Source organism: Pelophylax lessonae, assembly GCF_965119305.1.
Source record: "Pelophylax lessonae genome assembly, chromosome: 2".
Classification (NCBI taxonomy): Eukaryota; Metazoa; Chordata; class Amphibia; order Anura; family Ranidae; genus Pelophylax; species Pelophylax lessonae.
In genome coordinates this window covers 718,058,718-718,070,768 of record NC_138769.1, presented here as the reverse complement: position 1 = coordinate 718,070,768, position 12,051 = coordinate 718,058,718, and the positions used below count along the sequence as shown (strand labels likewise).

The 12,051-nt window shown below is 43.6% G+C and overlaps 1 protein-coding gene across 1 annotated transcript in view; it reads left to right on the top strand.

Annotated features, from left to right (window-relative positions):
• Positions 1–7,170, top strand: part of LOC309548275 (uncharacterized protein) — a gene marked incomplete at both ends in the record, with an annotated part of 45,206 nt that extends 38,036 nt beyond the window's left edge. The window contains one exon of the mRNA XM_082248222.1: positions 6,304–7,170. Coding sequence (XP_082104348.1) covers positions 6,304–7,170 — 867 coding nt within the window. The remainder of the gene's footprint in view (positions 1–6,303) is intronic.
• Positions 7,171–12,051: the final 4,881 nt, after the last annotated feature.

Here is a 12,051-nt window from a genome sequence, read left to right as displayed (position 1 = left end):
ACCAACATTTTATTCTCAAGGTTGTCGCTGTCAATAGATATATAATATATTGGGGGTTTTAGATCCCGTTCACACTGGGGCGACCTGTCAGGTGACCTGGTCGCCTGACAAGTTGCCGTGGGTCGCCTGCCATAGAGCAGCACAGGACCCGTTCTAATAGGAGCGACACAAAAAGGGTCCGAAGCTTCTTTGGGGTGACCTGGAGCGACCTGCATTGACTTCAATGATATGAAGTCCGTGCCGGCTGCTTCGAGGTCGCGGTGCGAGCTGCGCACCGCAATTTCACAGGTCGCCTGGCAAAGTCAGGTCGCCCCAGTGTGAACGGGGTCTTAAGTAATCTTCAGACCATAAAATGATTTTTAAAACATGTAAACAAAAAAAATAAAAATAATAGTAATAAAAAAAAAATAAAAATGGCTCCAGGACACAAGTGGACCCTTTATTACACACTGAGTCCAGGAAGCCACAGAGAGACCACGTTTCCCCTGACTTCCTCTCCAGGCTGTGATCCCACTCTGGTTGGGCGCCACCTACAGTGGAAGAAGAAGACTGCACCTGCCTACATCTGCTTTATGCTTTGTCTGATCAGGATGACGGGCATTTCTCCCTGAACGCAGAGTGCCCTAAACATGGGGTAAACGTAGTGCAGCATTTAGCCCAGTCCAGCTGTAGTGTAGACTTTTGACAGGCTGCAGGGTGGACGCTGTACCTGTGCCTACCAGGTGTATTATAACAACAGAATTACACACAGAGGGGCTAACACTGTTGGTGATCAAAGGGTTAAATGTATGCCTCATGCTTACTGACGTGTGTGGGGGAGGGGGTTCTGTGACAGACACAGAGATCGCAGGTTCAGCTATGCTGGATTTAGTGATCTCTTCCTGTCTGTCACTGAGAAGACCCGCCTGCTTTGTTACATAAGCAGGCGGGTCTTCTCAAGGTTTCCCCAATGATCGGGGGAGGAAGGTGGCAATTGCCGCCTCTCCTCCTCCAGCCCGACTCCCGCTGTGTCTAAACACAGCAGGAGCACGGCTCCAGCGGCATGCGCTGGCGGGATCACTAGGAGTTCAGTGACGTTGGTCTACATCGCTGGACCCAGGGGAGCCGACCTGCTGCAGTAATATTACTGTTGGCGGTCGGCAAGCGGTTAAAGTATCACACTGTAAATTAAAACCCCCAAAAAAATGTAACCCCCCCCCCCCCCCCACTTCCTGTGTACAGATAGGAAACCCCAGTGTTGGGTGCGGTTATGTAGAAAAACAACAATCACATGACACATCTTACATATCGCTGCACACACCAGAGTGAGAGGAATAACTCTAGGGACATCATTCTGGTCTATAAACCAGAGGCTCTGGATAGACAGTTGGATAAATGGTTCTATATTTAGGATGTATCCGGTCTATAAACCAGAGGCTCTGGATGGACAGTTGTATAAATGGTTCTATATTTAGGATGTATCCGGTCTATAAACCAGAGGCTCTGTTCCCCCTTTTTCCTACTAATCACTAATGCCCAACATTTCCCCTCAGTGATCACCAATTTATTTTTCATTAACTGATAACAATAGCAGGCTTCCCTCCCCCACACTGACCACAGATAACGGGCATTTTTTTCCTCTCACTGCCAACCCCCCCCCCACACACCCACACCGACTTCCCTGTCCCCTCACTGTCCCCATGTCCTGTGTGTGGTGTGGGGGTGTACATGGATAGTGGGAAGAGGGAGTAACACAAGGATTCTAGCTTGTAGAGTAGATGGAGGAAACCCAGAAGTGTGTGCTGATTACTAGACTGCTCCCCAACCGTTAGACTGGCCACACATTATACAATTTTCCTGTTCAATCTCCTGTAGATAACCTTTACCTATGTGGTGTAAGGACCGGCCTGACTGCATACAAACTGAAAGTGTTTGAGTATGACCTCATATTATATGGTTTTGGTAAATCTGAAGGAAAGTTGTACAAAACAATTGTATAATGTATGTCCAGCCTTAGAGTTTCCCAGATTGTATGTAATATCTGTATCTACCTGAGACTGGTAAGCCAGCTAGGTTTGTGTGGAGTGTCCCTCTAGTGGTGGTCAGAGGTATTGCAGGCTGTGCCAAGTCTATCACAGCTGGTTTTATTGGCTAACAATGATCTCCTCTCCTTCCCTTCTACACCCTACAAGGTCCTCTCCTCGTTTTCCAGTTCCCGTGGGCTTCCATCCTTGTCATGTGTGTGGCAGTGGTGGGATAATAGAGTGTGTGTGCTGTTATACAGCTCTTACCCCTGTCTGGACTGGAAACTTAGGGTTCTCACTACAATCTGCCAGCATGCTGGGTGATTTCTGTGGATATGCAACAGAAGGCGATACCCCGTGTGTTGTCTGACCTCCCACATCCCTGTACCCCGATACCATAGTCATTAATAACAGATAGCGGGTATTTTTTCCTCACTTCCCTATGGCTGAACATTGTTTTCATCCTGCTGACCACAAATCATTTGTCCCCCTCCCCGACCAGCAGTATAAGGGGCACTATGACTATAATATTGTGCTGACCGCTCTACTCTATATATTGTGTTGTACATTACATAGTCCAGACCAGAGTGTTTGTTGTCCCCACAGTGGTGGTAGTTTCTCATTAATGAAGGTCTTCTTTATGGTCGGCTCAGAGAAGGTTTCAGCTCTCTTCCCGTATTCTGTGTTATTTTCAGAGTTAGTATTGTTGGTGTTACAAAGACCCGCATTCTGCACCTATTTGGGACATATTCATGACGTTGTTATCCAATAAGGTGACCTTACTTGTGGCCATCACTTTGACTAAAAGGTCACAAGGATGTTTTGAGACCAAGGATCTCCTTTTTTACCCAAACTGCTCTCTGCTTTTCACCTTAACGGACAGATTGCATTACCCTGCCTGTGTCTGGCACTAGTTCCCCCCGAGTAGATCACTCCCCATTGTCTGGATGTGGTGGGGACAGTCGGGGATCACCTCTCAGCCAATGCTTTTTTATGCAGATAGATTCCCTGTTTGATATTCCAGAGGCTAAGAAGAGGTTCTCCATATTCCAGATCCGCTATTACTAAGTAGATATGAAAGGTTCTAAGTGAATTCAGTAAATAATTTTGCAGGTTTATGTGTTGTGATACAATGCCTCCTTTTCCCATTACAGCCCACACCACCAGAGTAGTGATCACTTCTTGGACTTTTTATCCTCAGATTTCTGTGTCTCAGATCTGTAAGCCCCGGTCTTCCTTTTACATTTTCTAAGTTTTACAAGGTTGATGCATTGAGCAGTTTGTCCATTCTGGTCACCCACCCATGAAACCTCTGCTGCAGACAGAACTCAGTCATTTAGTGGTGGTATCTCTATTGTGGCTAAATGACAGCTTCTAGTTTGGTGGGTAGGATGCTGGCAGCCATCACCATCCTAGTAACCAATGATGCTGTGTAGACTGGCCACCTGCATTTTAACAACCAATTATCTCATTGGTTGCTGGGATGTAGGTGGCTGCAAAGTAAATGCCTGCATCCAAGAAAACGAAAACACTGCACTGCACAGTGTCACTGGGTTCTAGGACACAGGTGGCCAGGAATATGTGATTTAGGGATGAATTAATGAAATTTAGTCAATTTAGTGAATAACATCACATGGGAGCCCCTTACTCTACTTTCAGCTGCCAGCTTGGGAAATGTAATTTGCAGTGAGATTCTGGGGGAGCAGATAGTCTGGTTGGTCTTCATGTTTTTCTGTGGCTTATTGGAGGGATCTTGATGCCATTATTATGGATTTATGTTTTTTTTATGGGGAGATGGTTTGCTGTTTGGACTTGTGTTGCATTGTGTTTTTGTTGTAAACGAGTAACCAGACATACTATGTACCCCTTTCTCATTCATGTAGGGGAACAAGATATCTGAGGGCACCTTTTTTTTATAGGGGGCTTCCAGATTCTGATAATTCCCCGCTGCAGACCCTCCCAACCACTGGGACATAGTTGTAGGAGAGATACGTTTTCCTTATTCACATGGGGACATGGTGCCTTACCAGGGGGCCTCTGTCAGGGTACCCTTCTCATGTGGAGGGCACATGGCCTGGTATGGTTCAATGCAGATTCCACATCCAGGTGCCCCCCTCACCACTTCAGTTGGGCAGCCTCTCATCAGCCAATCATTTATTGAAGAGACGTTTATTAATGAGATCTACAGCCAGGTCAGGTGACAATGTATTCCTGCATGATAAATTGTGGAATATGCTGCACACATCAGAGATTAGGGTTAAAATACAAATCAAATAAATAAATAGATGAGCTGCCAACACTTGATCTATGAATTAGAACAGTAGATCCTCTTAAAAAGTTAAAAACAAACAGGTGTAGCGCTAGCACTGAGTACAATAGGAGAACTAAAAAGTCCTTATAAACAGACAGTCCAAATCTGTATATTATAAAGATTCCAGGTAGGAAAGGACAGGGTGCTCCTAAGGATACTCCAAAACTCCGATCACCATGTGTAAGGAGAACCACCACCAAGGAATATATTGGCCTCTTACCACAATAATTTGACCCCCATGACAGAGATCAAATTCAGCCTGTATAACATCCACTTGTTAGTCCAGTGTCAACACATTCACTGACCGCTTCACTCCCAAATAGATGGTATCACATGTAAAGGAAGGGGACAACTCCCATAGCGTAATACTGTATAATCAGCTTTATTAGACACAACATGACAAGTGGCAACTCACGTTTAGTGGTAAAATATCAGGCATATAAGGTTTGCATGGACCGGAGCGTCCCTGAAGATTGTTTCCTGCCGAGAAAATGGCCGCCGCGTCTCCCTCGTGGACACATCGTGACGCACCGCAGGCTCCTCCTACGCGTTTCGTCAGCTACTGACGTCGTCAGGGGGTGTGGCCTGTGGTGAGTGTCCGTCATTCCTGCATGATGCCTGAACAAAGATGAAGTCAGCCAGCATGTGACACCCTTTACATATCCCATCACTTCCTTACCAATCCAAACAAACACATGACACTCCCATTCCTTCTGAAATTCGAAATAGATTTGGGATCATACATTCACCCAGACAGAAAGATCTCATATCCTATTCTTTGCTCACAAATCCTCCTTTTCCGGCAGTGTCCAGGAGTCCGGATATAACATTCTGACCAGATGGTATACAGTCCCCACTCTTTTACTCAAAATTTTCCCCACAACCTCTCCTACCTGTTAGAGATGAAATAATGCCAGGAGAACTCTATTACATATATTCTGGGAACATCTGCTGTTACGTATTTTGGAGAGAAATCCAAAGATTTGCCAAACATCTAACCAGAATAGCCCTGGGGATGACCCTTCATCTTTTCTTCTACAAATGACCCTCCTTTCTAAGACCCAATATAAAAAATGACTGCTCATTCGCCTTATAAACATGGTGAGACCTTTTACCCCACTGAAATGGAGATGCACGGATCCCCTACAACATGTCTGTGGATTTCTAGGGTTAATGAGATCTAAGGAAAGGAAGATCTTACCACATCTCTGAAGTTCGGGGAAAATAATTAGAAATAATTAGCTTTGAAATGGAGAGAATTGATTTTCAAGATTTGCCTCCTATTGATTTCAATGGGGTTTGCATTTATGTCTGCAATTTTTGAAATTTTAGACGCACTTGCTGAATTCACCTGCAAATAAAACTCAAGCACCTCCCCCATTACTATGAAGCACATTTCTGTGAATGAGAACAAAGAATGAGATTCTCCTGCTGGAAATTGTAATAAACTGTCAATTTTATCAGTCAATGGGAATAATATAGTGTCTGCAGTAAAATAACATTGTATATACTGTATTGATTCTATGTATTAGATACATTTAATAATGATTTTAAAAAAAGCAAATTTATTCAGCCTTTTTAATAGAACTCTGACTTTTATGTTTTTTTTTTTTTTTTTTGCACAGGTGGATTTATAAACCAAGTTTTCTGTCATTTTGGACTTTATCAATACAACAAAGTCACATGAGAAATGAGCTATATGGGTGTCCTATGTGACTGAAAGTCTTTATCACAATTCATGGGAGGATTCACACAGGACACAAGACATATCGGTGTTCTAAAGACATAAATGTTTTGGATCCTCTTCAACATTGATCCAGCCTCAGAGGACAACAGGAGAGAAGTCATTTCAGTGTTCTGGAAGTGACAACGGCTTTACAGTAAAGTCCAACCCATGAATACCTAAGAGGAGTCATTTCAAAAGATATTTCTTGTTTGGAATGTGATAAAGGTTTTACAATGGAGACAAAACATATCACACATCAGAAGGTTCACACTGGAGAGAAGTCATATCAATGTTCTGAATGTGATAAAGTTTTTACAACTAAGAAATATCTTATCATACACCAGAGGATTCACACTGGAGAGAAGCCATATCAGTGTTCTGTATGTGACAAAGTTTTTACACAGAAGTCAAATCTTAACACACACCAGAGTATTCACACTGGAGAGAAGCCATTTCAGTGTTCTGAATGTGACAACATTTTTACACAGAAGTCACATCTTATCAGACACCAGAGGATCCACACTGGAGAAAAGTCATATCCGTGTTCTGAATGTGACAACGTTTTTACACAGAAGTCACATCTTATCACACACCAGAGGATTCACACTGGAGAGAAGCCGTGTCAGTGTTCTGAATGTGACCAAGCTTTTAGGCAGAAGTCAAGTCTTATCATACACCAGAGGGTTCACACTGAAGAGAAGCCATATCAGTGTTCTGAATGTGGCAATGTTTTTACACAGAAGTCACATCTTATCACACACCAGAGGATTCACACTGGAGAGAAGCCGTATCAGTGTTCTGAATGTGACCAAGCTTTTAGGCAGAAGTCAAGTCTTATCATACACCAGAGGGTTCACACTGAAGAGAAGCCATATCAGTGTTCTGAATGTGGCAAAGCTTTTAGGCAAGAGTCAGAGCTTATCATACACCAGAGGGTTCACACTGGGGAGAAGCCATATCAGTGTTCAGAATGTGGCAAAGCTTTTCGGCATAAGTCAAATCTTATCATACACCAGAGGATTCACACTGGAGAGAAGCCGTATCAGTGTTCTGAATGTGACCAAGCTTTTAGGCAGAAGTCAAGTCTTATCATACACCAGAGGGTTCACACTGGAGAGAAGCCAGTTTAATCAGCCCAATGTCATTTCACAAGCTAGGAAAAAAGTGAAAAGATAAAATGCTACTTATAAAAATAAACTCAAATCTGTGAACAAACTGGAATGTAATGATCAGATGCATTACGTTTAGTGCTTATGTCCATCAGAAAAACACCTAGAAGGCCTGTGAATATTTTACCTTTTCACAATTTTTTTAGATGCTCAGCAATGACTGAACTGTTTTCCTCATGATTCTTATCTTTATCTTTTTTTATGGAGCTTTAACTAAACATGTATTTTCATCATTCAATAACTGAGCTGTGTTTTCTTCATTGCCAAAGCTAATACATTAATAATAATGCCTCAGTAGTGGAGATTAGTATGGGGTCCAATGGCAGATGGCTATATGTATTCCATTTAGCTCTGCTGAAAATCTTCAGGATCTCATCAGGTGAAGAATGGGTGTCCTTGATATCTTCTTCCTCTGTCCAGCTATTACTTATCTCCATAGACTATTCACACAGCACAACTGCAAGATATCAAAACTTACCAAGTGCTAAGTGTGTGGTCATATCCATTCTTCTGGAGGACAGAAATTCATCCAATTGGGGTTCACTTTAATGACTCTGAATGGAAAGATCTCTTTTTAAGGTAAAGTTTGCAAAGAGCACTTCTTATCTCTGGAAATGCACTAAAGTGTACCTATGGGCAAAATCAATAATTATATAAATGGTACAATCTGTCATTAGCATAGAAGTTTTTGTTTTTCTGAGTCTCCTTTGTAACATTTTTTTAACCTGTTGATCCTCCCAGCAGATGTTTTTTGTTCTTCTTCCTGTAGAAGGATATTTGGAAACAATGGCAGTTGGAGGGGTTGGTAAACACAATATAAAACTGCCGGGGGTGCTTACAACTGTCAGTTTTTCATTCATTTTGGTGGTTTAAACTTCCTGCTATTGATAAATCGACGCTCCCATACCATCAACCTCTTTGCGGACGACATTATCCTTTCCCTTACGAATCCCACAGTATCCCTCCCTTTCGCCCACGAACTCCTCCAAAGATTTAGTGATGTCTCCTTCTATAAGGTGAACTTTACTAAATCTATGATCTTTGACCTTGGAGTCAGTGCCCCTGCCAAGTCACACCTCGTAACCTTACTCCCCTACCTCTGGACTAGTCAGAGCATACCGTACTTGGGTATTTCCCTCGCCCCATCGATAGCCCAAATGTCCTCCTTAAATCTAACCGCCCTGTTGTCCCAGCTTAGTAAAGACGTGGCTGCTTTGTCCAAACATGAGATTTCGTGGATGGGCAGAGTGGCCTCCTTTAAAATGCTCCTGCTACCCAAAATTCTTTACCTCTTCCGTACCCTCCCTATCCCCCTTTCGGCCCTTCAAATCAATAAACTGTCCACCTGTATGAGACGCTTCCTGTGGCAGGGAAAGAGGGCCAGATGTGCTACAAAATTTCTTACTTTGCACAGGAGAGCTGGGGGTCTGGGCCTACCGGATTTCAGTGATTACTACACGGCCTCTGTTCTTGCCCAAGTGCCTCATTGGTTTACGGGACACAGAGACTCTTGTTGGACCTCTCTAGAGGCCGCCTGCTCTTCCACCCCCAATCTTTCCCTGCTCCTCTTGGCGGACTCCTGGATACCACTTAACCTTTCTAACCTTCCCCCCCGACGAAAACTACCATCCTGGCATGGAGATCTCTCCTCTCCCACTCCCACCGCAATCCCAACACCACGAAGATTAGACTCCCTCTACAGACACTAGAGGTTCAGATCCCTCACCTATCCCTCAGACTCTTTACAGAAGCGGACATTCTCTGGGTGGACCAACTATACCAAGGCACACAACTGCTCCCATTTGCTGTGCTCTCCTCTACATTTAACCTCCCAGTTAAGGCCCGCTTCTCTTACACTCGTATCATGTCCTTCCTACTCAAACACCCACCACCATCCCTAAACGTAGACTATCAGGGATGGAACCATTTTACAAAACCCAACGCACGCACCAGGGGCATATCCCTTTTCTACTCATTGCTCCACCAAAAGTCCCAGATACGTAAAACCCCCCAGATGCTCACATGGGAAACCGATTTGGCCACAGAATTCTCCCTCATCCAATGGGCGCGCTCGTTTGCATGCGCGTACTCCTCCTCCCATTGCATAAACCACTGGGAGACGTTTCAGAAATTGCTGACTAGATGGTATAGGACCCCGCAATTACTCGCTAAATTCAACCCTTTAGCATCCCCGCTTTGCTGGAGAGAGTGTGGACAAAAGGGGACTATCCTCCATATCTTCTGGTCGTGCAAATCGCTCACCAGCTACTGGAAGCAGATGTTCACTATACTCTCCCAAATCACTGGCATGATCATTTCTCCTGGGCCTGCCCTAGCTCTACTACTCCTGGGAATTGACGCCTACCCGCTAGCTCTACGCACCCTGATCTCACACGTCCTGTTGGCTTCCACCTTGGCTATAGCAAGGCACTGGCGCACTCCTTCCCCCCCTAACCCATCTGAGGTGATCTCTCAGGTACAGTTGGACTATCATTATGAGAGACTACAGGCCCTGAGATCCACCTCCTACACTAAATTCGTATCCAACTGGGACCTGTGGCGTAAATGGTATGAGGGTTCGGCCGCCCGGCCGCTTCCCCTTAAAGTATCTCCACAGGCTTCTGGCCTCAGTCCCCTCCAGACTTCCCTGCCCTCTACATCCCAAGCAGAGAACTCCTCCTCCTCCCCCTTGTCCCCCTCATCCCCCCCTCCCATCGTTCAGACAGTTGAGTTGGGCTATCCCGCCCGTTCCCGTCCTTAGTGATACTAATGTTGTCTTATCCCTGTTGATGACTCACTAAGTTCCTCATTTGATGTTGTCCTGTATGGCATGACCATTTTGCACATGTTGCAGTTCTAATGTTTGCAATTCCTTGTTTTTTTTTTTTCTTCTCCTGCATATCTTTGTTATCAAAGTTGCTCCACGGCTGCGTCCGTGAGTTTTCACCTATGCTCCACTGTTTTTCTCATGTTTTGTTTATGTGAAACTCTAATAAAAAAAGAACTAAACTTCCTGCTATTGGTCTTATGTATGAAATGTGTTCTGATATTTACTATCCTGCTGTAAAAGGTGTAAATGACTGCCCACATCTTTCCTGTAGTAGCCGGGACTACAATCTCCTATTAGGAATATTAGGATGGGTACCCAAGGGGTTCACCTTTTGGATCTGGGAGAAAAAAAATTACATGCTTTTCTTTATTCCATTATTGAAACCGCCAAGGAGAGTCTCGCTTCACTAACAATAGGAGAGCCAATCACAGGCCAGTAAAATTTCAGGGTTTCTCAATGTAATTGCAGAATGTTTAATCCCCATTGGTCCAATGGAGTCCTAGTCCTTCCAGATAACATTTACTTCTTGTGTGGAAGGAGCTCCCTAAAATGGCTTCCCTTCACTTCCACCCATAGCTGTACTTTAGGTGATGTTCCCCCCCCCCCCATATCTGTAAGGGAAAGCCTCAATTTTTCCCAATACTCCCCCGTCCTTTCAGTGAGAAGAAACATTTTCTCTGGAGTGGAAATGTTTTATGCAGTGATCCCTTCATAGACGGGATGGGGAATCTAAGTAATCTAAGATAATTAGGATGAACCCGTGTACTGGAGTCATGGATCAGATAACCAATGAGACCATTGATGTTATAGCAGAGCTGACAGCAGAAGTGTCTCCATCACTTAAGGTGGTGTCACAGAACTGCATGGCTGCTGACTATCTCTCGGAAGCTCAAGGTGGAGTCTACAATCTGGTGTCACATAGAGAGTGTTGTACATTTATTTTATATCATGAGGATCTCAGAAGGGGATATCTACACAAAGTAAAGGAGTTCCAACAGGCACCTGGGTGGGAGGAAGTGGGATCCATTGTCTTGGATGGGTTTAGTTGGAACTTGGTTGAGTAATATGGGGGGTTTGCTTCCTAAGCCATTAGTTGTTACTATAGTTGTGATAATAATTTTAGACATTGCTGTGGTTCTTTCTTTCACTACAGAGTTCATTTCCTTTTTTATGCACATGGTTAAATTTACATTTTTAGGCCAGGTGATTTTTTAAAACCCCAAACATTTTTTTTTCCCAAAGTAAAGTCCCTGGAGAATAAAATGTTGGTAGTTTTATTTTTTATATGCAGCTTTTTGTCAAATGCAAATGTTCCGTAAAAAAAAACACTGCAGATAATTTTAGTGCACACAAACACAATTTATTACCCAATTTCTTTGGTGAAATATAAAATATGAGGTTTTTGTCTTGTATATAGATACCAAACATGTCAAGCTTTACACATTGCATGAAATGGTGACAAACTTCAGTACCAAAAACTGCCCATAGGTGACGCTTTAAAAGACTTTACAGGTCATCAGTTTAAATAGTTATCCATGAATGATGTCCCTAGAGTTATTCCTCTCACTCTGGTGTGAGCAGCGATATGTAAAGTCTGTCGTGTGATTGTTGTTTTCCTACAAAACTGCACCCAAAACTGGCCTTTGCAGATGTACGCGGGAACTGGGGGTTTACAAATTTGTTTGTGTTTTTTTTATTTACAGTGTGTTACTTTGTTTATTTTAAACTTTTTTTTTACTTAACTTTATTTCTATTACACAGGGGGTTGGTGGCCCCCATATGATATAGGGCTGCACGATATTGGGGAAAAAAAGTACATTGCGATATTCATTTTTTAACAATATATATCGCAATATTTAAATAGGGGGAATGCAGAAAACACTGACAGTGTGGATTAGGCAGAGTCGGGACTCACAGTGGTGGTAGGAGGTAGAAGAATCCCCGAGTCCCGACTTCTCCCAGCCTAATGCTGTAGAGCAGCTGCTAAAAGAGTTCTATGCAAGGGGGGATTG